This window comes from Melanotaenia boesemani, chromosome 3 (assembly GCF_017639745.1).
Source record: "Melanotaenia boesemani isolate fMelBoe1 chromosome 3, fMelBoe1.pri, whole genome shotgun sequence".
Lineage (NCBI taxonomy): Eukaryota > Metazoa > Chordata > Actinopteri > Atheriniformes > Melanotaeniidae > Melanotaenia > Melanotaenia boesemani.
In genome coordinates this window covers 9,973,662-9,997,625 of record NC_055684.1, presented here as the reverse complement: position 1 = coordinate 9,997,625, position 23,964 = coordinate 9,973,662, and the positions used below count along the sequence as shown (strand labels likewise).

At 39.3% G+C, this 23,964-nt stretch overlaps 1 protein-coding gene across 1 annotated transcript in view; it reads left to right on the top strand.

Moving 5' to 3' along the window:
• Window positions 1–23,964, top strand: part of pcbp4 (poly(rC) binding protein 4) — a 205,350-nt gene that overhangs the window by 77,504 nt on the left and 103,882 nt on the right. Inside the window, exons 3-4 of the mRNA XM_041979989.1 lie at window positions 17,199–17,528; window positions 20,530–20,553. Coding sequence (XP_041835923.1) covers window positions 17,394–17,528; window positions 20,530–20,553 — 159 coding nt within the window. The 5' untranslated portion in view covers window positions 17,199–17,393. The remainder of the gene's footprint in view (window positions 1–17,198; window positions 17,529–20,529; window positions 20,554–23,964) is intronic.

Below are 23,964 nucleotides of genomic sequence, written 5' to 3'. Positions count from 1 at the left end.
TAATGGATCCTGTTATCAGTGGCTGTGTCAGGATCTCAGCTGGATAATAATGAGTGCTCTGCTTTTGTGGAGCATCTAATTTAATAAAGAGTCCATTACTTCCTGCCTGTTAGTCCCAAAAGCCTCTGCTGCCCGCCTCTCTGGTTCTCCTCCATCACATCTGCTACTTTCTTTGTAATGTTGGCCTCTCACTCTTTTCTGCAAATTAAATTACTTTATTACTGTGCATGCTAATTAAGAAACAGAACTACTTCAGCACAAAGTGAATGGAGGCCACTGTGATCTGGTTACAGAGATGAAAGTGTTCAAAGACTTTGTGTTGGGGTATTCAGTCAGTGCCTGGGTCTAACTTTGATTTGTGTGCAAAGTCAAAGAGAAGAGGGGCAAAAAGGCTCATCACAGGTGAAAATATTGAAAATAAAACTTAAATGGGGCTCTATCAACAGGATTAACCTTTATTCGGACCAGTTAATAACACAGACTAGTTTCTATATCTGCTACAAAACTAAAAACAAACTATAAAATATGTTCATGATGCAAGCAGGCGATATTTACAAGTGTTCTAAATATATAAATTCAATTCAGCTGTGCTGTATTTGTACAGCACCAATTCACAACAAAGTCATCTTAAAACTCTTACAGTCCAATTCATTTAGTCCCATTATAATCCAAAGAAAACAAATCCATTATATGATCCACATTAGTCCAGTTTATAGTAACTATGTTCATATAAACAATTTCTAATTTAAAAAATACTAATTACCTAGCTAAGGAAACGATTGGATTGCATCTTCTCTTAGATTCCATCCTCCGTCCTGACCTACACGAGGAGACAGTGGAGAGGAAAAACTTCCTTTTAACAGGAAAGAAAAACCTCCATCAGAACAGAACTAGGGAGGGCAGCCATCTGCCTGGATCAGTTGGAAAGGACTGATAACTGAATGTTTTGGCTCCTGAACCCAAACGTAGGAGCTGGTTCCACATAGAGGGACTACGAAAACAGATTCCTTTAATATTTATGGTTTTCTGGAAGATTAAATTGGATATTTCTGTTTTGCCGGTGACTGGGTGAAAACTAGCCTCTTGTAATTATAAGTCTTTATAACGGGTCTCTGTTATGTAACGTGATGCTAAATCGACATTTAGCTTGTAAGAATAAAGTTCTGCATCCTGGCCTGTCCCTGCTGTGTGGCCGGTGTGGATGCAATAATTTTAAGGGGGACAGTTCAGGGTCCTCTCACTCAGTTGCTTATCATGTTTTTATCCCATTTGCTTTTATGAAGTAAAAGTCCACGTTTTAATAAAACCGTCTTGGAAAATCAAAACAAAAAACTCCTTTTATATAATATTCACATGTAGTTCAATGTGATCTTAAATCATACATATAATTTCACCTGATGCCTCGTGTCTCTTCTCAGTGGCTCCACTTGAGTTTGAAAATAAAAAAATGTGCAAACTGGGAAAAAAGCTACTTAAATTGAACTGTGATTAAATAAAAATATTGCACCGTTCAGCAGTAAAACAGAGGGATAATATCCACACACTCCTTCAGAGGTGACTGATGCTCTTCTGCAACTCTTCTGCTGTAAACAGAGGATGGCAGGAAGAGTGTTAGAATTTTGTTCCGAGCAAAAGATGGAAAATGAGAAGGAGAGCAAAGAGGAAGAGTTTGGTGCGTGGGTGGTGACAGATCTTTTATGTAATTAGATTTTTGTGACAGCAAGAAGGTTATGAAAGTTCAGGAGGAAACTTGTCACACCGGAGGGAACAATCTGAATTATTGTTTCTTCTTAGAGAAAATGTCTGCAAGCCTTAACTGTTTTTAAGCATCACACTCATGTACGCTGGTCACACGGAGAATATAAGAGCTGTGATTGGTTCTTCTGCCTCCCTTGTTTCTGTCCCGAGGCGTCCTCTCATGTCCTGTTGCATGGGGTTTGTTCATGAATCAATACGCAGCAGTGGCTCGGTAAACCAGGAGAGTAAACACTGAAGTACAGTCAGGAAAAAGAAAATGCTCTTTCCTCACATTTCTAATATATGTGTAAATAATCATCTGGTCCTTAATAAGTCTTAAAATAGTTTAAAACACAACACATGAAATATTAAAGTGTGTAATCATTCATTTGATAAAGAGAACAGTACCTAAAAACAATCCGATTATCCCCAGTTTATTCAGTCGTGGGAAAACTGTCATTTTTATTTGTTATTTGTTATTTTTCAACTAAATATCAGCTAAATATTTCCTGATAAAACACAAAGTTTTCTGTTTTCTCTGATATTCACAGAGGTTGGGCCAACCTATAATGAAACTGTTGGGCTGAAATCCTGGCATATTGCAGCTACCAAAACTAAAGTCCTTCTCTGGTGTGTGAAAATAAAGGATTAAAATGACACGATTGTCCTGAAACATTTCTCAGATCATTTCCAAACGATTCAGAAACCTTATGGTGTGTAGTCACATTGAATCTCCTCTAAATACCAAAGAAAGGGGGAATTTTCAGTGGAAATTAAACTTTATGGGGAAAGATTTGACCGAAAAGTATCTCACAAACATGAAAAAAATATTTATCAGACTATAATTTATCATGATGTTTTGCTCCTGCGACCTTCACACACACTCGTGCTGTCTTGTAAGCTGTCATGTCTTGATTTATAAATGACAGCCGAATAAATATTCTGGTGTGATAAAATCAGAGAGCATTGCAGCTCAATCAGCTCTTTCAGCCAAGGCCGGGTCAGTTTGTGGAGATTATACCATGACCCACTCACATGGAGACACTCCTGTTACACACACTCAAATATCAAACATGTTGGATCTCTGTCATAAATAACTCATATCTCATCATGTATTCCTCCTCTGTCTGACTCCACAAACACAAGGCGGTGTTTCTAATATAGATGAGCAGCAGCTCTGACTTGAATCTAATTTCAGCATCATGGAAGCCCATAAAAACCAGATCCTGGCTTTCAGGTGTGTTTGTGTCCAGACTGCCTTGCTGTGGAACCCAGAGCTCTGACAGGGGGGACCCAGCAAGGCTAAGTAAAATGTAGAGTTTTTGCACTTCCAGCAAAACATGGACAAATTTGTCAAAATACTACAGGGAATAAACAACCGGCATTAAAAAAAACAAGTAAAATTATACAAAATATACATTATATATATATATATATATATATATATATATATATAATATATATCACGGGGGCAGTGCTGAACAGAAAAGCTGACATGCGACCAGGGAAAGAAACAAACCAGAGAAGAAGAAGAAAATCAGGAAAGGAACAAAAAAGAAGAAGAAGAATGAAGATGAGCACAACAACTGTTGATATTGTGCGAACTTTTTAAGACTATATGTGAGTGTTTAGAGCATGTTGGGTGGTTGGAAACAACGTTATAGCGATGCGTTACCACTGCCAACCGGGGTCTGAAACTGACGTCGGCTCCAAGAGTGAACTCTGGACTTAGCACTGCCCAATATGGCGACGTATGTATGACGATGATGTATGACAACATTTGAAGCGGACGTTGATATTTACGTATGTAAGGGAGCCTAAATGGGCCTTAAATCTGCTTGAATGTATCCTTGATGCAGAAATGGATATTTGACTTTTGGAGAAAAATGCTATGATAAAGGTGACGTCTTTTCCCAGGAGGTTTTTGGTTATTCCAGCAGACCTCTTTCTGAAGAACTTCCATCAGAAAATGTTTGGAGCATCATGAAAAGAAAAATCAGACAATAACAACTACAGAATCCTGAGCAGCTGAATTTTTAGATTTGGTAGGAATGGACACAGATTCCTCTGGAAATCTAAAACAATCAGTATCTTCAGTTCATGAAGACGTCTCACAATGGAAACGTAACAATCCAACTTCGGCAGAAAAATCTACACTTGTTTCTATTTTCAGAAACTTACAGTCATAGTCTGTGTCTCAGTCATTAAACAATGAACATAGCTTGTTCTCAGTTGTTTAAGCAGGTTTAGATAAACAGGTTCACAGAAGGAAGATTCCCTCTTCACGCTTCTGTTTTCTTTCTCTCAACCTGAGATGACAGTGACTCATCGGGGAAAATCTGAAATAAAATGCAAACTAAATAAAGTCTGCCACCAAGATGAATGTGTCTTCCCCTCAAACCCAGACCCTGCAGATTTGCTCTGTTTTCTTAAATTAACGTTCTTGCTCTGCTATGATTACAGGAGGGAGATCGTTTTTAAAACTCATCAGTGGAATTTGCACTAAACAATGTTTCCATGACAACAGCAAACACTCATTCACTCTTACCTGCAGAGCCGCCTCCTTTGAGGAAGGGAAGTGGAGCTGAAATAGACCCACATGGGTCCATTCACATTCAGATTCATGAAGGTACACACTAATTCAGTGAATATGAGTCGGGTCAATCTTTTGATCCGAAACAACGTGTCAGCGATGGTGACAGAGAAGAAACAGCTGATGCCTGGGATTTGTTGTAAATGAAGAAGGAAGCTATTGAAAGCATCCTCTTCCAGGATTCTGACCCTGTTCTCTAGCCGTTGGTACCAGATGGGATCCAAAGGTCTAATCCATCTCTGTGGATGTTAGTCTGGCAGGTGATCTGCATATTCTGTTATGGCATTCAAATGTTCTCTGGCTGGCAGAGAGTGACATTTGAATCTGGGTGTGGAGTGGCCTGACACAAAGGAAAAATGTCAGAGTTCAGTCTTTACACCAAGGCTTTGTCTGCTTTCCCTGAATGCGTCTTCTGTAAACTCCACAACTTTGTGACAATTATGAAGGAAATAACAGGATCTGCATGGTTTCATTGGTTTGATTGTCAGCTGAAGGATTCTTTAAGATGAATTTGATGCTACAGCCTCACATCCACATGACCATCCCTGTATTGTTAATATTAATGTTCAGTATTCATGTATCATAAAGAATTAACAGAGCGTCAACATTAAACTTTAATCATAAAGAGAGAAACTAGGTCGCTAAACAACAAAAATAACAAAGATAAGAGTCCAGATCAGACCTGAACAGAAGCTGATGCACCGTGGTGAGCGAGCAGTTTCCAGCTGGATGCTCAGCTGCACGGTTACTTTTTGTCAGATCACCGTCAGAAAGAAACTTATCAGTTTTATATAAATTTGTTTCTAAAGCTTAATCAAACAAAACAATTCTTTACAAACACAAAAATTGCAAATCAAATTCAAATACCCCTCCATCAATCAATTCATGCCTCAAATTTCCCTTTGTTTTATTTCAGGACTAAAAGCCTGTTTACATGATAAACAGATGCGATGACAGGGTGTAATCAGAAAATTCTAATAACTGGATGTGACATGTCTAGGAGGACCTCTGAAATACCATATTGAAAAATCCTGGTCTACATTTCCAGACCATCGTATTTCTTTCAGATTACGTACATACGTAGTGACATAAACTAGGCTGGAGCCTATCCCCGCAGGAGGCAGGGTACACCCTGGCCAGGTCGCATGGCCCGTGGGAGCTAATAACCTGCAAAATAGATTACACATGAATGTTTCACTTTATTTATACTCCAACTTCCTATTGTAGCCTGGCATTGTGTTTTTCTTCTGTGTCTTCTCACAATGTGACTGTGTAGTGGAAGACGTTAAAAAGTGAGTTTTTTCAACAATGATTTGATCCAAAAGTAGCATTTATCAAAGTATCCGAGGATCAGATGAGCAGATGTACACAGAATCGCCAAGTTATGTCCAGATGAGAGGAAATTAAATCAAATTTCCTCAAAGAAAGACTGTATGTTTCTCTCCCCATAGTCAGAATAACATTAAATCATTCAATCCACCTGGAGGGTGATCAGTTGGATTGACAGGTTATGTTTGGACATGGTTTCCTCCATCTGTAGGTGCTCATCAGTTTAGCAGTTCAGTATCTACAGATCTAGGTGGAAACCAAAATCTTCTCTAAAACATCATGTGCATGTGTGAAACAAGGTCTGGAAATCAGTAACTCTGGATGCATTTATGAGGATGATCAGACTTCAACACGGTGTACACGAAGCAGAAAGAAGCTTAGTTTTTGTTAAAAAAACTAATAAAACGGTTTGTTTTCCCATTTGTCATTTTGGTTTCGGAAACAAACATAAAAAACTGTGATTTTTCTGTTTTTAGAGGCAAAAAACAAACAGTTCTTCCTCATCCTGCACATAATCACATGCTGTTGAGCAGGTGTAGGTTGTTATTGTAACCGTCTGTTGGAGGTCGGGTTTATGTTGTGTGTAAGTGAAGATGGTGAGGAGACTCAGCAGGCGGTCATGCTGCTGTGTGTTGATATCAGCTTGGTATAATAGAGCCCTTACAAATGCACCCGGCATCCCATCTCTGTGTCTTCCTTCCTGTTGGAGGACTGTTATGTCAGTGCACATAATGTCACGTTGGTAAATCTTCTTTCATGGAATCACCTCTTTTCCAGAAACAACTCAGAAATGGGGTTCTGTTGTCCTCAGTGCATCCTGTTTTCACACCTGTGTAAGAGCATCTAAACAACATATGTCAGCAGCATCAGCTTCCTCTTTCACTTTGACCTGCATCCCTCTCTTCCTGCAGCCGTCGCGCATGTTAACAGAGTAATTACACCATCTCACAGTTTCTTATGAATGGCGCCTGATTCTGCTCACAGTCACAGGGCAGGATAAATGTATGCGTCCTCACAGTTGTGCTCACTCTGCGGTTTGTGTGGAAGTCTCAGTCAGCCACCAGCCTTTGTAATCTGATGCTGCCGGCCTGGAACAACCTCGGATCTCCTGTCTTTGGAGCGGCGTGGATCACAGTCGGATAGTGCAGATCCTTCACAGTTGCCTGAACAGAGCTGGGATTTTTTTTTTTTTCCTCTTCTTCTTCTTATTTGTTAGAAATTAATTTAAAACATATTTGTTAAATTCAAACCAGCATAAATTCAGACTCTGTATGTGTGTGTGTATCCTGTAAGCCTCACTGTGTGTGTGCAGGCAGCACATGTTTTCTGCTCTATTTGTGTCCTAGTGTGTGTTTGCCTTTGTATACATGCCAGCATGTGTGTCCACTCTGCTCTGTATTTAAGTGTCTAGGGGTGCGTGTGTGTGTGTTCAAGGCTGTTGAGTATAATTATGTGTGTGCACTTCAAATCAGCATTAAGTAAATATGACAAGGTCTCTGCTGTCATTTATCTGCCTCACACACACACACACACACACACACACACACACACACTCATTGGTTCGAACACACAAAAATGTGAATCAAAAACCATTTCAACTCAAACATTTCTTATCAGTACTCCAACAGACACTTCAAAATGTCCTTTTCAGGTCTCTGTCTGAAACACACTCACACACTGACAGCATGTAAATGTTAAACACACAATGCAAATAGATCGGTCCAGGAGGGATTTGTTTGCAAGATTTCTCTCTCACCCTCAAATAACCTGACTGGACAAATGCGAGCCAGAAAACCGCCCTGAACGTTCGTTAATCTCTTCATTATTCTCTTATCAGTTGAGGGTAGAGTTGATCCTGGATATAGATGCTTCAGAAATATCAGAAAAGACAGAAATATCAGACAACAAATATTCAACCTCATCAGATATAATCAAGACCAAATGGACTTTTTTTATTTTTTAATTAATGTCATGAGTGTGGTTCTGGCATCAACACAGTAACACTTCAGACCAGTGCTTGAGCTGCTCTGCATTTCGTGCAGTTCTCATATTTCCCAGTAGGTGTCTCTGCTGAGAACATGACTCCACTGCGCTGCAGAAATGGCACTAGAAGGAGCTGAACAGGAAGTATCGTACACATAAACAAATTTGACTACACGTTTTTTTTTTTTAAACCACCCCCTACATACTGTGTACTAGCTACAATATCTATACCAGATACTGCGTTTGTCACTATTGCGTACTTAAGATTACAAGCATTTTTTCTTTTTTTCTTTTTTTGTAGCATGCACCATTTTTAGCCAGTTTAGAAAAGTGGAAGTTAACAATGGCTTAGATACAGAACCAGTTAAAAGTTTCGACACATTTTCCCAATAGCTCTAGAGTGAACCCTCCTCCTCTAACAACGGTCCGTAATAGATAGACTCCAGTAGAGACAGCCTGATTCTACATGCAGCAACCTTTCAGCAGCTGTAAACGCGCTGGAGCATGCAGGCAGTTCCTCCTGTTTATAGTAGGTTTGTTTCAGAATGAAGATAAAGCTGTCAGAAGCGGTATACAGTATAAGAGATTATATGAGTGTATGTGTGTAGTAAACTCTTCAAATTTAAGATACAAAGAAATTAAAAGAAAACCAAGTGAATATAATTACTAGCATACATGTTTCCTATTATAAGTAAGTGAAATTATTTCCAGAGTTTATAAAAATGGGATTTCTTAAGTTTTGCAAGCTTCATATGAAGTGGCAGCTCTCTTGAAACAGTTGTACCCAGCTTTGGTTTCTATTCTGAGGATTGCTTTTCCATCCCAGCCTTTAAGTTTTCCATGTGAACTGTTATCATCCTGCATCCTGGCCTCAGTTGTTATTTCAGAGTTAGCATCTTAACATTAAGCCGTCTTTTGTAATTACAGTGATTATGAGGGAAACTGGCAGGCTGGAAGCTCGTTGCTTCCCTGTCTGCTCATGTCTGTTACTTTAAATACAAACTTTAAATCTTAATAGACTTTTTAATCTTTTTTTTTTCCCCTCACTGCCTCACTCTTAGTCAGACTGTGTCCTGCCCCTCCTCTTCCTCTTTCTGAATTCCAATGTCTTTAAATAGAGACGTGTGTCACCCTCATCCAGACATGGTGCACACACATTGATAGGCAGTGATGTCACTTTCTCTTAGACACATACACGCTCCTTGCTGTTCAGCCATCCCATCCCAACATTAATGCACATGTATGCAGTTCAACACACACGCACGCACACACACAAAAAAAAAAAACAAAAAAAAAAAACTCTTGAACCTAAAAATGAATGAACTTTGGACCATAAACGCCCTCAGGTGATGTGATATCTGGATTTGGTCTCCAAGTTTTACTTGCTTTGACTGCCCCAGGAAGTATCTTTCATCTGCCCCAGTTCTTTATTTTCATCAGTTCACAGACGTGAGAGCAAAAGACAAAACAAACAAAAGACAGAAAAATCAACATTTCATTGGATGTAAAACAAATTTGCTGGATGACTTATTGATATTTTATCCTTTTCTAGAAATGATAAACCCTCAAATTTAATGACAATTACAATGTCCAGAAAAAAAAAAAAACTGCGATAAAGCCTGATTACATAATTAGTGGCATTTATTAATTAATGCATTAATGTGACAAAAACATGTTAATATATATATATATATATATATGTATATATATACATATATATATATATATATATATATATATATATATATATATTCTTTTCTTTCTTTTTTTTTTTTTTTTACTGAATTGTATCAACAGAAAAAGCCAATGCTACAAATGTTTACTGTTAACTGATCTTAAGATGTCCATATGTCCAATGGTCAGTAAATTCACCATGTAATATATTTCTTTACTTTGTTCTGCATCATCTCCACTATGTTCTACATCATAATGCAGAATTCATACATCATCCTCTCACCAACCGTCTCCATGGTGATAATTTCTGTAATACAACCACAACCAACATTGACGAAGAAACTCTGGTTATAAACATGACCTGGTTAAAAACCCATTTTTCCTTTTATCATTGAAATCTAAGTGTTTGTGCAGCAGTGATAAAAGTCCTCTTCAGAAACCTACAGGTGACCTCACGGAGGCCCCGCCCATCTTTTATATACAGTCTATGGTCATAATTCATGAAACAACAAGAGAGTAGAGAGAGGAAGCAGCTGCTGCACAGAGATGACCAAAGATCGTCCAGAGCAGACATGTTGATGCAAACAGTGCAGGATAACTGCCTCATATTTTCCATCTTGCCTCTCCACGTCACACCATCATCAGAATCAGAATCAGAAATACTTTATTAATCCCTTGCAGGGAAATTCATGTTTTCAGTACAACCCATCCAAGACTAGACAAAACAACATATGACACAACAAGAACAGGCAGACTGACGGAGCAGCCGTTTCTACAGCGCTCCTTATCTTAGATATAGGTGATATAGGCATGACGGGGGAGGCTTGTCATGCCGCGTTAATTGCGTTAAAAATATTAACGCAGCTAAATATATAAATTAGTTATTGCTGTTAACGCATTATTTTTGACAGGCAAAAAAAAAAAAAAAAGGGCCTAATCCTTTAACCCTTTGATTTTATATATATATATATAAAATCAAAGGGTTAAAGGATTAGGACAATATGGGTGGTGTTAATAATGATTAGTTAGTGAGGCTTTGTCTGAGGTTCATTGTTGAAAAAGGAAAAAGGTCTTGAAGAAGAATGTTTCCAGTAGGAAAGTAGCATTTAACTGTCTACAACGGCTTGGGTCAAATGGTAAATGGTAAATGACCTGTACTTACATGGCGCTTTTATCCAAAGCGCTTTACATGTACATCACATTCACCCATTCACACACACATTCACACACTGATGGCGGAAGCTACCATGCAAGGCACTCAACCACTACCCATCAGGAGCAATTAGGGGTTCGGTGTTTTGCTCAGGGACACTTCGACATGAGCTCTCCGGGCCGGGATCAAACCGGCAACCCTTGGGCTGCAGGACGGCCACTACCCACTGAGTCATGGCGCTCAACATTTTATTTTTAGAAACACTTCCAAATATTTTATCACCACACTCACTGATTTGGCTTCTTTCGAACTACTTTGATCATTTCAGTCATTCCTGTGGAGTGTGAGCAGTATACATGCGTGGAGCTCAATCTCAGATCAATTGCTGAGACTGTTAATCCACCATTGACATCATGTTATCCCTGAGGATAGATTCATCCACCTAAAACCAAATGAACTCAGCTCTTCTTGTTATACTCCACTTCTAGATGCTGACAGTTCTCCCCATAGCCAGAGGAATACTAACAAATCCTCATCTGGATCATACAGCTGACTGAGTATGACAACAGATCATTGGATTTTTAAGAAATAAAATGAGTAAAATCCAAGCTGGAACCTTATGTTTGACCACTTTTTTTAATGGGATTGTTTGATTTGGACTTTTACTTTGAGACTGTGGGTCTGGGGTCTTTTGGTGCAATGTAGTAATTAGGATGAAAAGTGTTTTAGCTTTAACGTGTGGAGTGATGACTTTGATCTGCATTATTGGAAATTGGCTAGACACAAAAGAAATGGTGTTAAACGATAGCACGAAGCTCTAACGTTAAATCATCAGAATTTTGACACAACACAATGTGCGGAAACTAATTTGTCACCTTGGACACTAATAAAATGGAGGATACACAATGTTCCGAGTTGAACTGAGCCAATCACATGGCAGCAACTCGATGCATTTAGTCATTTAGACATGGTGAAGACGATGTTGGATGTTCAACCTGATCATCAAAACGAGGAAGAAAGGAGATTTAGGTGACTTTGAACAGGGCATGGTTGTTGGTCTGAATATTTCAGAAACTGCTGATCTACTGGGGTTTACAGAGGAATGATCTAAAGAAGAGAAAATATCCAGTGAGCAGCAGTTGTCTGTTGATGTCAGAGGAGAATTGGCAGACTGGTTGGAGGTGATAGAAAGGCAACAGGGAGTCAAATAACCACTTGTTCCAACAAAGATATGCAGAATACCATCTCTAAACACACAACCTTGAAGTAGATGGGCTACAGCAGCAGAAGACCACACCGGGTGCTTCATGTCAGCTATGAACAGGAAACTGAGGCTACAGCTAACACAGACTCACCAACACTGAACAATAGAAGATGGAGAAATCTTGCTGGTCTGATGAGTCTCCATTTTAGCTCCACATTCAGATGGTAGGAGATTCTCATCATCGATGCAGCCGACAAACCTGCAGCAACTGTGTGATGCTGTCATGTCAACATGGAGTAAAATTTCTGAGGAATGTTTCCACCACCTTGTTGAATCTATGACAACAAGAATTAAGGTGGTTCTGAAGTTAAAGTAAGTCCAACCGGGTACTAGCAAGATGGACCTGATAAAGTGGCCAGTGAATGTATCAAATAATGGCAGCAGTTATTTAAATTAATCAGAAATTAGGAAAAATAATTGATCTGAGTTCATATCAAAATAAAAATGGAGGTTTAAAAAAATGCATAATTACCTTAAAATGTACAGTTTGATTTGTATGTATTGTATGTATAAACTGTGTACAGTTTTTCAGGTCCAGACTTTGAAAAATATATTTATTTCCTTAATTTATTTAACTATTAACCATCAACTATGCTCTCTTTTAGGCAAACTGTCAGTATACCAAAGGTTTTAGTTTTTATTTGGCTACGTGTTGGGATTAATGTTTGGTTGTCTAAGAATGTAAAACATCGGTAACAATAGAATTACAGACGCATAAGAGGAAGTGAGGTCATAAAAATGCAACAAGAAACACATTTCCAGCATCTTTAACTGGAGTCACAGGGAAGATGTTTTACAAGCAGGTTGACCTTGACGTCCTCATTGACCAACTACCAGACTTAAATCATCTGGCTGCTGTTTTAATCTAATCAGCTTTAAAGAGTGAGTGGTTGGTCTGTGTTTAATCCAATCACATTTTAGAAACAAGCTGGAGCTGGCCAGAATCAATCAGGGCTCCCACCTTGTAATCAAATCCAAGACAATGATTTACTGTAAGGATATAAAATCCCGCCTCTGAGCTTCTTCTCTCCATCTCTTCCTGTTCGTTTCCTGCCTGGTTTTTCTCTTTGTGTTTTCTTATTTTAAACCTGTCCCGTGTTCACAGACTGCTTGTTTCTCTGGTTATCATTCAGAGGGACGACAGCATATTGAAGTATAATGTGAGCGAAAGGTTGTGGACTGATCCAAGGCTGTTTGTCTGAACTTCTTGTAACTGGAAAAACAAGAGAGAGGAATTTCTTTTTTTTTTAACTTTTGTTACTTTGTAAAAGTTTCTGTTAATTCATCTCAAACTGATTGCAGAGCTATTTGTACCCAAATGTCTCAACATGGGAACAAAATATCTAAATACATAAAACTGTTGGTTTTCTTAAAATGTGAGATGATGCATTAACACTGAATACAAATTAAAATGTTCCCTCACATCACTCACAACGATTCAGCCAGTAGAGGGAATTTAAACCATTTCCACAGCGAGCCACATTTACACAGCAAGCAAACAATTTTTGGAACTGGGACTGCTCATAAAGTTTATTTAACTTGATAAGTTGCCATGGTGATGTAGCTTGGTAAGATGTAAACCAGGTTTGTAATTCTGAACCTTCGATCCTTCTGTGGTGGAAACCAGCCTGATGGGAAAGTTGTTTGGATGTGCTTCTCAGGTCATGGTTCTGTGATGTTTATTTCACAAGGTATTGAACATTAAACAGAGATTTTAAATGAGGTACTCATGAGAATGAAAACAAAACATCAGCAAGGATGGAAATGCATTCTGAGAAATTCAGTGACAAATGATTTCTCAGATTGTTTGAGAGAACTGAGTCCCAGCAGTGCTTGAAAACTAGTAAATACTCCATCTTAGGGCTGACCTCATGCACGGCTGATCCAAGGCTTATTCCCTCAAGTCCATTTCTGCAAGGACGAGTCTACGGCCTGTTAACTGCTGGCTATGTGTGTGTGTGTGTGTGTGTTCTGTCATATATGAATCAAAGGGGGATGGGCAGCAGGATTTTACTGCATGCTGAAGCATCTGAAAGAGCTTCAATAATTCATATGTTCAGTATTTGCATCTCTCCCACCCTCTTTCCTACACACACACACACACACACATACAGGTCACAAAGGAAAACCAAATGGATCTTTTCAAATGCATGCAGTCATGCAGCCGAACACATGCACACACACCAGTGCACACACATATTCAACCTTACCAACACACTGCACAACAATGCAGACAATTTCCATACAGTGACTGGACGTCCATGCCAACACTTTCGTCCCACTTTCCATCTCTTTTTGTTTCTGTGCAGCTTGTCATCATTTTAAAGTTTCTGAGGTGGGATTTCTTTAGTTAAAGCAACATCATTTTGTGTATATGTGTGTGTGTGTCTGTGTGTGTGTGCGTGTGTATGTATGTCTGTGGGAGTTGCGTTGTCATGAGAGGCTGCTTGTCTAGTGTGCCAGACAGCCTGCGTTGCATTTGTGACCTACTTTGGTTCAGAATGTGTATTTTTCATGAGGCTGGGAGATGCAAACGCCCGCAGCGCAAACGGAGATTCAAGTTTTCATACAAACATTTCTCACACACAACACAGATGTTTTGATGTGAAGCAGCACCCATTCACACACACCTACTTATTTATCTGCATCACCTTATTGTTGCCAAGGATCCTGGTTGGCATAGTGACAGATGCCTGAAGGAGGGATCTCCAGACGGTGCGCTAAGAAACATGAAACCACACAGATGCTTAAGTAGAATCGCACGAGCTTATTCAAAAAAACATCAAAGTGTGACACAGATATGTACAAACACAGCAACAAAGACACACAAGACAAGAGTGAAAGCACCTCGTTAGCATGCAGAAAAGGCTGCTCTGCTTTTCTGTTTTCTCTGGTTTATGTAAAAGGAAGTACTTAAGTATCATCACGGCTGAGTGGCATTTCCACGCCCGAAAGCTTGTTTAATTCAACCCCCTGAAGCTTCTGAAACAGAGCTGCCAATTAATTTTAAATAACAGCACTGACTTGTTGACTAGCTTCTGACACTTGAGAAATAATGTTAATTTCCACACCTCGTATGGAGCTGGAATCAGCTTGCCACAGCAACACCGCTCAGGATGTTGGATCAATGCAGCGCCTTGTAGGCACAGTGGTGCTTTACTACAAAGAGAATTTTTAAATGGAGGATGCATGAGGTGCACACTCATGAGTACTCTCTGCTCTGTTCTTTGAAAAAAAACAAGTGTTAATATGAGCAGAACGGTTAGCATCAGAGAGAAGACAAGGTCATCTGAACTGGGCGCCAACACCAAACACTTTCCATTTAAAATGGTTTCCTAACCATCATCCCAGCAAATTGACTGCATGTAAGTCGGCTTCACAGCTGCTGTGTTGAGCATAAGGGACATCGTGATTTTCATTTCAGCTACCGTGCTGACAGACACCTGGTACACCATCAGGAAAGCAGCTCTGATTGACAGGCGATACGTACTTCTGAGTTCCGACTTCAGTGTCAGACAATAGCAAACATGGCAACATGGAGGACAGTGTAATAATGTTTATCCTCAGAAAAAGACATTTAAAAAAGCAACGCAGTAGGTGGTGGTTTGTGCCGCCATTCAACCATTGCATCGCAGCTCTGTCCTCTTCTGTGTTCCTTCAGCTGGCCACACGGGAGCTAAACTGCTCAGCATTGTCTTCATGATTTCATGTGGTACTGTTGCGTTTTCACTGTTAAGCATTCATCTGCAAGCTCTCTGATGATGGACTGAATTATGTACAAAGTGAATGAAGATGACAGACAGAAGGCTCTGTCCACGGGTTTATCTAATATTGGGCACAAATGGGTCCATCCCTGCTGAGAAGGACAAGAAAAACACAAATGAACAACAATGATAAAGTCATATTGTTTAAGACATGGTTTTAGGTTCAGGGTTATCAGGTTATGGTTAAGTTTAGGGTTAGATGTTCTATTGTAATAGTCAGGGTTAGGGCATGCATTGTATCAATGGAGAACAATGCAAACTGGACATGAATTGAAATGCTCCATGCATCTACAAACATCACCAGAATTGTTTTGTATAACTTCAAAAGTATTGAAAGTTAGAAACTTTTCATCCCAAACTGACTTTGGTCTGCAGTCATATACATCACTTTAGACTGCTCTAACAGTTAATTAGGAGGGTTATTCAAACAATCAATGGGACAACTTCAACTCATTCAATATGCAGCAGAGTTTTTACACCAACATGGGATTTTTAAATCAGTCCAATACACTCCTACTAATAGTCTATAAAGAATTTAACAGTATATCTCAGACTTTCTCTCTGTGCAGAATCAAGCCAGGTCTCTTAGGTCTGTCAGTTGTTCCCAGAATTAAATCCAAGCTACTGAATGTGCCTTCACTTCCTGTGGTCCACATCTCTGGTGATAATTACAACTGTTTCTGCATTCAAAACACTTCTGTTTTCACAGAGACTGTCCTTATAAGATGTTATATAGACTTATCATACATACTTTATTCTTAACCATGCTCAACTACTTACCCACCTCTAGAATATGTACCAGAGAGCAATGGGCTGCCATATTTCTATGACTGAGGAACAGTTTAGGGCATTGCTCGGGGTCTTATAGTGGTTCACCTCTGTTGCCAGATGGGGACATTGGACCTCCAGACCCAAGCCCACCTTGGTAAACACTAGAATACCCCCACTATGCTAAACCCCTTCTTAATTATTTAAGTTGTGCTGATGTTTAACATCCAAACATCAATTTTATAACTCAGTTGTCTGGTAAACCTTTCCTAGATGGAAAGGTTTTATCCACACTGTGATAAAACTGAGCATCTTCTCTGCAATCCCTTCAGACTTTGTGTGTCTGCTGGAAGTTGGTCTGGATTGCGTCAGAAGGTGTGATGTGTGCTGTTTTCTCCTCGGCTGATAGGATTGTGCGATGCAACACAGTTCCCAGCTATTGTAATGCTGACTTTACACACATCACAAGTTCCCATGTTAGTTTTTCTTTATTTCCAGACTAAATTTTCTGCAGTCGTATGACTAAACTTCTGGATCATTATGTAGATGAGTGAATAAAAGCAGCATTCTAACCTGAAACCAACATGAGATCAGAGCAATTCCAACTTTAAGTCCATAAACCTTTATTTGGAAACATAATGGTGGAATAGTTCAATACACTTTTACTAAAATCAACAGAAAACATTCACTTAGATGTTTATTCAGGTTCCTTTCAGGTTATCGTGTCTCTTAAGAAGATTTTGATTGATTTGATGATGGATACACATCATAAGATGAGGAGGGAAGCCACACACAGGTTTCCCTCTGTGGTATTTAGAAATGATTTGTTATCAGCTGAGCTCTTGTTGATTTTACCCTCATTAGATCTAATTATAGCTGTTTATAACCAGATAACATGTTTTAAACCTTCTTCTGTTCCTCTTGTCTACACAGAACAGAAACAGGAGTGAGGGTGAATCCCACTCCTGCCTCCAGCCTCACCACTCCAGTTCCAGCAGACCCAGAACCCGCAGTCCCCCCATCCCTCTGACAGCTCCAGAGCTCTCCAAGGGATCCTCTCCGGCTTCTCCTAAAGGGTTCTCTGTGGTGTTCTGGACAGCTACTTACGCCTCGGGGCCTTGGACCTTCATGCGTCTCCCAGCGACAGAGTCCACCCACACCTCCACCCACCACACCAAGACCTCTACCATGAGCTGTGAACAGGAGTTTGGAGATGGCGCCATGGGGGTCACACTCACACTGCGCCTCCTCATGCATGGAAAGGTGAGAAAGAAGGGGTTCTTCAAACAGTGCATGATTTACAGCTCCTGGTTTTCAACAATTACCATGAATAAAAAAATAAAAAGAAAGAAACAAAACAGTGACAGATGGATTAAATAGTATTTTCAGTCAGTTTTTTCCCCCTAATTTCTGAATAATGTCATTAATTATTGCCATTATTATGAACACCCACTGTCTACTTTATCAGGTCCACCTTGCCAGTACCGAGCTGGACACCCTTTTTTTTCTTTTTTTTAAAGAACTACCTTAAATTTTAATGGCATAGTTTCAACAAGGTGTTGGAAACATTTCTCAGAGATTTTGCTCCATATTGACATGATAGCATCACACAGTTGCAGGTTTTTTACAAGCTGCACATGATGAGAATTGTCCATGCTTATTATGGATTGCTCTATAGAGCACCATCGAGCAATCCAAAGCTGCTCTGGATAGAGATCTGGTGACTGTGGAGGTCATTGAAGTACAAGGAACTCATTGTCATGTTCTAGAAAGCAGTTGGGGATGATTTGGGCTTTGTGACATGGTGCATTATCCTGCTGAAAGTAGCCATCAGAAGATAAAACACTGGAGTCATAAAGGGGTGGACATGGTCTCAGGTAGGCAGTGGTGTTTAAACCATGCCACGTTGGTACACTATTGCACCAGCAGCCTGAATAAGTAATACAAGGCAGGATGGATCCATGTGTTTATGTCGTTTCCATCAAACTCTGACTTTACCATATGAATGAGTCAGCTGAATTGTTCTTAGCTGACAGCCGTGGCACTCAGTGTGGTCTTCTGCTCCTGTAGTCCGTCTGCTTCAAGGTTGGAACGTGTTGTGCATTGAGAGATGATATTTTGCATACTTTGGTTGGAAATTTTGCTTTTTTATTATTTCCAGTTGTCTTTCTATCATCTCCAACCAGTCTGCCCATTCTCCTCTGACTCTAGAGATGGTTGTGTGTGAAAATCCCAGTAGATCAGCAGTTTCTGAAATACTCAAAGCAGCCTGTCTGGTACCAACAACTATGCCATGTTCAAAGTCACTTTAATCCCCTTTCTTCCTCATTATTTATTTATTTATTTGTTTGCTTCTTATACACACACCAAATCAGATTTATTATTGATTTTTTTTTTATATTAAATTTAGGACTGAATCAAAGCCTTGTTCCCTAGCTGGTAGTGTTTGTCAGTCAATGGCCCTCCAATTCTGTAACTACCCATTAAATTAGTGAATTTAATTATCATATACCAGCTAAATAAATGTACATATGAATGTAATGTGATCATTCTGTCAGTAATTTTTATGTCCAACAGAGAAACTTAGGCTGCAACAATGGTTGGAGCAGTTTGAGGCTTGCAGTTAACATCACTGTCAGTTGTTAACAAACTTATAAGGTTTGCATTTGTTTAGTTTTTTTTTTTTTTTTTTTTTTTTTGTTATTTACAGAACAGATGTGAGGAGATGATTTATTGATAATGTTTTTTGCATCTTCTTTAAGGGGCTGAGTTATGACGAGGGCAAAACTGCTGCGCTATTTAACATTTGCTGCGCAGTTTTGCTCTGGTTATGTTTCTACGATTAGCGCCTGATCTATTAAGACTGCTCCTGTTATCATTTGCGGAGCAAACAGCAGTATTTAAATGAGGATTTAGCGGCGCTGTTTGCTCTGTCATGTAAGGTTCTGGAGAGCAAGGAAACCGCAAACGCAAAATTAACTTTTATCCGATAGAAGTTGAGACAAATAAAGGAGACAAATAAAAATATTGCGGAAGTCGAGGAAAAAAATCTAAATGTCACCAGAAATGCTGCAATATAGTTTCATATTCAAGTTCAACTTATTTATAAGGCACACTAACAACAACCTTTAGGAACCAAGGTATTGTACATATAAAAACATGCAAGGAACAAATAAGAAATAATAAAGGTTTAAAAGCTATAAAGAAATAATAATAATAATAATAATAATAATAATAATAATAATAATAATAAAAGACAGGCATGATAAAGTCTTTAAACTTATCCAGCAATTCTAATATTGCAACGCTGGATCGTCTCCACAATCCTCTTCTCTGGCATTCTAAATATATTAATATAATAGAAAAAAATGCATTATCTTAGTCGCCTTTCATGGTGTCTGTGCCTCCTCCTTAAAATTATTACTGCAGCCATTGCGCGTATACTGTTGTGCCAATTAGCACCTGCTTTTCAGAAACGCTATTTTTAGAGCAAACATAAACACCGCAAACTATTTGCGGGCTACATGAATCCCACTGCTGCGCAAACCAGATTTATTTGCATAGTCTCCTCCCACTAATGTGCACTTTCTGGCCGGAACGCCCATAATGCATATGCAGTAGCTTCAGAAACGCAAAGTGGAGAGCGGCGCAGTTTTGCCAGGATAACTGACGCAGTTCCATGTTTGCGGCTTTGATAGATAAGCTTGGGCCAATTTTAGCGGAGCAAAGCCGTCTGCACCTGTTTTAGTACACGCAAAGCGTTAATAGATCAGGGCCTAAGTGTACAGTCACTTGTCTGCTTATCTGCCTGCTACATCAGAGTCATAATGTCATCGGACAGCAGTCATGTGGAGGAATCTTCATCCTGATGCGCAGTTTAAACTTCAGCAAGTCATCTTGACCGTGTCTACATGACTAAATGTATTGGATTGCTGCCATGTGATTGGCTGATTCGATATTAACAGGAAATCACAGGGGTGGACCTGATAAAGAGGACAGTGAATGTATTTATATTTTGTCCCTCGAAAAAATGCTTTGTAAGAAAATATCACATTGATGGATATATTACACAACATAAATACACAGCCTAAATAATTGGGATTTGAAGGCTGAAAAGCAATGTCACATTTTGATTTGATTTTTATTTCAATTTTAAATCAAATTCTTCATCATTACACAGAGTGTGAGTTTGAGCTTTTTTCTCATGTAGAAGATCTGTTGTTGTGTGCATGATTCATGTTTCCTGTTTGTATTTTCTCTTCAGGAAGTCGGAAGCATTATTGGAAAGGTACGTTTTTTTGCTTCTTTTACTGCATTTGTCATGTGAACCTTATTCAAATGTGAAGAACGTATCAGTTCAGTGCATCCAAGAGAAAAAAATGTAAGGAAAACTGTGTATGTCAGCCAATTAAAGTGTCTGTTATACCAGAAAGATTTCTCCAGGGAAGTGGCTTTACCGCCTTAACATTGGAACAAATTATGGCATCAGTGCAAAATTGATTAAATGGAACATTACATTTGTAATAACTCATCTTTAAACTCATTCAATCTGAGCCATCTTCATCCTTTGGCTTTTTCTAAAACTGCATGCAGCTCAAGTTAACGTTTGGTGTGATCCTCCTCTGATGGCATCTGGCTGCCATGAAATGTGCATTAAAAATGTGTAAAATTTCCAGTCAGGCCATGTCATTCTGATCTGTGCTCTCTGAGGGGCAGATCTCAGGGGCTGAAAGCCACGTCGGAAGAAAAATATTATTTTTCCAAATACTACAGCAGAATGAGGTGTGATAATGACTTCTGCCTCTATAAATGTTCCCAAATCCACCGTTCGGGCTGATTTCCTTCACTATATATGTAGATTTACCCTGAATGTGTAACATAATCTGTGACATAAAGATGACATAAAGGTTTCATTACTGTGCAACAGAGCTGTAGTTGGGTTTTGTCAGTCTGTATTTGCAAATGCAGGAGTTGCTCTCCAGGGCTTCCTGCAGCTTTAAAGCAGCTTGTCAGGTGCAGAGCAGATCTGATGCATGCTGAAGACATCCAATCAGGCTTAAACAAACTGGTGTGACAGCAAGAAAAGTCTTCCAGAGCTCCACCCAGCTGGAAATGAGAGACAAACATAATATGTACAGTTTATTTCTGCTGTTTGTTATCATGGGAGACTTTGTCTCTGAGAGGTTTTCTACTTGTTAAATAGATTTCTGTGTCAAACTTGCAGAGGCAGACTATCTTACCTATTCGCAGCCCAAAGCACTATGAGGATGCTCCAGGGCGTCCCGGTGGCTGTTTATTAGTAGGCGCAAAGCATCACTGATCCATATTTCTCACCTGGATTTTTCCAGTATTTTACACTCACAGGACATTACCATGAAGCAATGTTACACACATTACTCACTCCTAGGTGAGGGGTGATGAAGACTGTCTGTTGGGAAAATAAAGCTTTGAGAACTAAATCAATACGACAGAACATGAGAAAGCCAGGTTCAGAGGTGAGTTGAGCTTGTTGAGGCTTGTAGTGGAAATCCAAGGGTTTCTGCATCCTCACCAGTCTAAGTGGGTCCACCAGGTCCTTCATCAGTTGGTCTTTAGTTTCTCATTTGGTGTGCTGAAGTGGCAATCAGAGCAATATCTCTCACTGGTGTTTTTTCACCAAAGTGGTTCCAGCTCTGGTTCAGAGCCAGTGTCTAAAATCATCATTAAAGTTCCTGTCTCAGATCCAGGAAACTGGTCCTACCGGGAGCATCCAGAACATCTGTCTCAAAGTGACACTAAAAAACATTATTTTTTTCTCATTAAGGATTGGTTACTATAGAAAGGAGCAAATTCGGGTCAGCTTGAAAACTGGGGGTCTCAGTTCACTTGCAGGAAAGCCCTGTTGTGGATCACTTGCAACGTGAAAGCAAATGCACCATCTAGTGAACCAAAGAGAGGATGACAGTGATATAGGATGCATCATAAAGCAACATGTCTTGTGACATAAAATTCTCCAGTTGAGTCAGAACTCTGCAGCCAGAGTTCTGACTGGTACATTTTCTCCCTTCAAAAGTTATAGCAGAATACAACATTTTAATTTCTGGTCACTGCAGGAGTTTCACAAATTTAGCGAGTCCTCCTGAATTCTGCACATTTTTGCAATTTTGTCCAATCACAGCTTTAATGCAACTTTGACCAATCGATGCGCTACTCCACATTACCTGATATACATACATCATTAGTTTTACTTCCTGTTTTGATTATGGACATGCAGATGTGTGTAAGAGAAAGGTGAAGACTCTGTCATCTAAAATCACCATCATGAACGGTTCATTACACTTTCCCAGACTTCTGCACGAAAGTGGAGGTTTTGTAGCAGGTTTTTGTAACATTGTGGTTGAAACTAAACAAAAGTTGTGAAGTAACAAACTTTTTTATTTATTTATTTTATTTATTTATTTATTTATTTTTTACAACAAACACCCCCAGAGAATGTCTGAGAGGCAAAAACAGACAAGACAAATCACCATGATGGAGGAGAGAACAGACAGATCTGATGATAAAAATCAAAGAAAATAAATATTCACAAAAGCTGCTGCAAAATCAGGCATTTTAAGTAGAAACAATCTAAAAAAAAAATGCTGCAAAATCCTCCAGGGGCTGGATGGTGGTTTAGCTCATCATATAACTAGGCCTAAAAGTTTCATTGTTCCTCACTGACCACAAAAAATATTCTGTTTCCAGAGTCCTGTTTCGTTGTCAATGTTAGAATTTGAAGTACCGCAATTGAAGGCAGAACCTTTGTTCCCTGTCTTTACCAAGGGGTAGAGAGGAAGATCAAGCCTGATCTCTGTTCATTTCCACATCCAACTACTCTTACCTGGTGGTGGGAGGGATAGAAGCTGGATAGTGATCGATCCATCAGCTACGAAATAGTATGACGTAATAGAATGACGAAATAGCGGTGCATCGCCTTCCCAGAGTTATCATGAAGAAGAACGTAACACTGAAACACTAAATTGTGTTGTTTCTTCTTGGCTTTAAACAACAAAAAAAAAGTCACCAGCATACTTAAACATAGTGCTGTTCCCACGGTGTTATTTGTGCTGGCTTGCATGGGAAGTGACAATACTTTCAAAGGAGGACATCTCAGATTGCATATTCTAGCATCCTTCCCAGCTTTTACCTGTGGAAACTCATAGAAAAATTGAACCAGCTTGTTCCGTATCAGTAGGTGGAAAAAGGGCTTTAGTTATGAGACTTGTCTTTTCTGGAACCAGCTGGTTTGTGTTTGGGACACAGAAACTCTGTTTGGTTTAAAGACAAGGCTTAATGTGCTGCGTAATTAAGGATGAGTTGAGCTGAGCCCCCAGACTGAGCAGGCAAAACCCCCAGCGTGGAGGATCCCCATGACTAAAACACCGGAGTTGAAACAAAGATTAAATAGCCTTAAGAAACAATAAGCTAAATAATAAGATAAAAGTAAAAAAAAAAAAAAAATAAATAAATAAACACAGCTGAGTAAACCCTGAGGATCTCTAGCAGGTTATTCCACAGACGAGGACCGCAACAGTGGAAAGAGGCCTCATCATATGCTTTGATCCTCACCCTTGGAACAACTACGAGACCGGTACCAGAGGACCTCAGGGTCCGCGAGGGTTCATAATTTAAATGCAAGTCGGATAAATAAGAGGGCTCAAGACCATTAAGACATTTATAA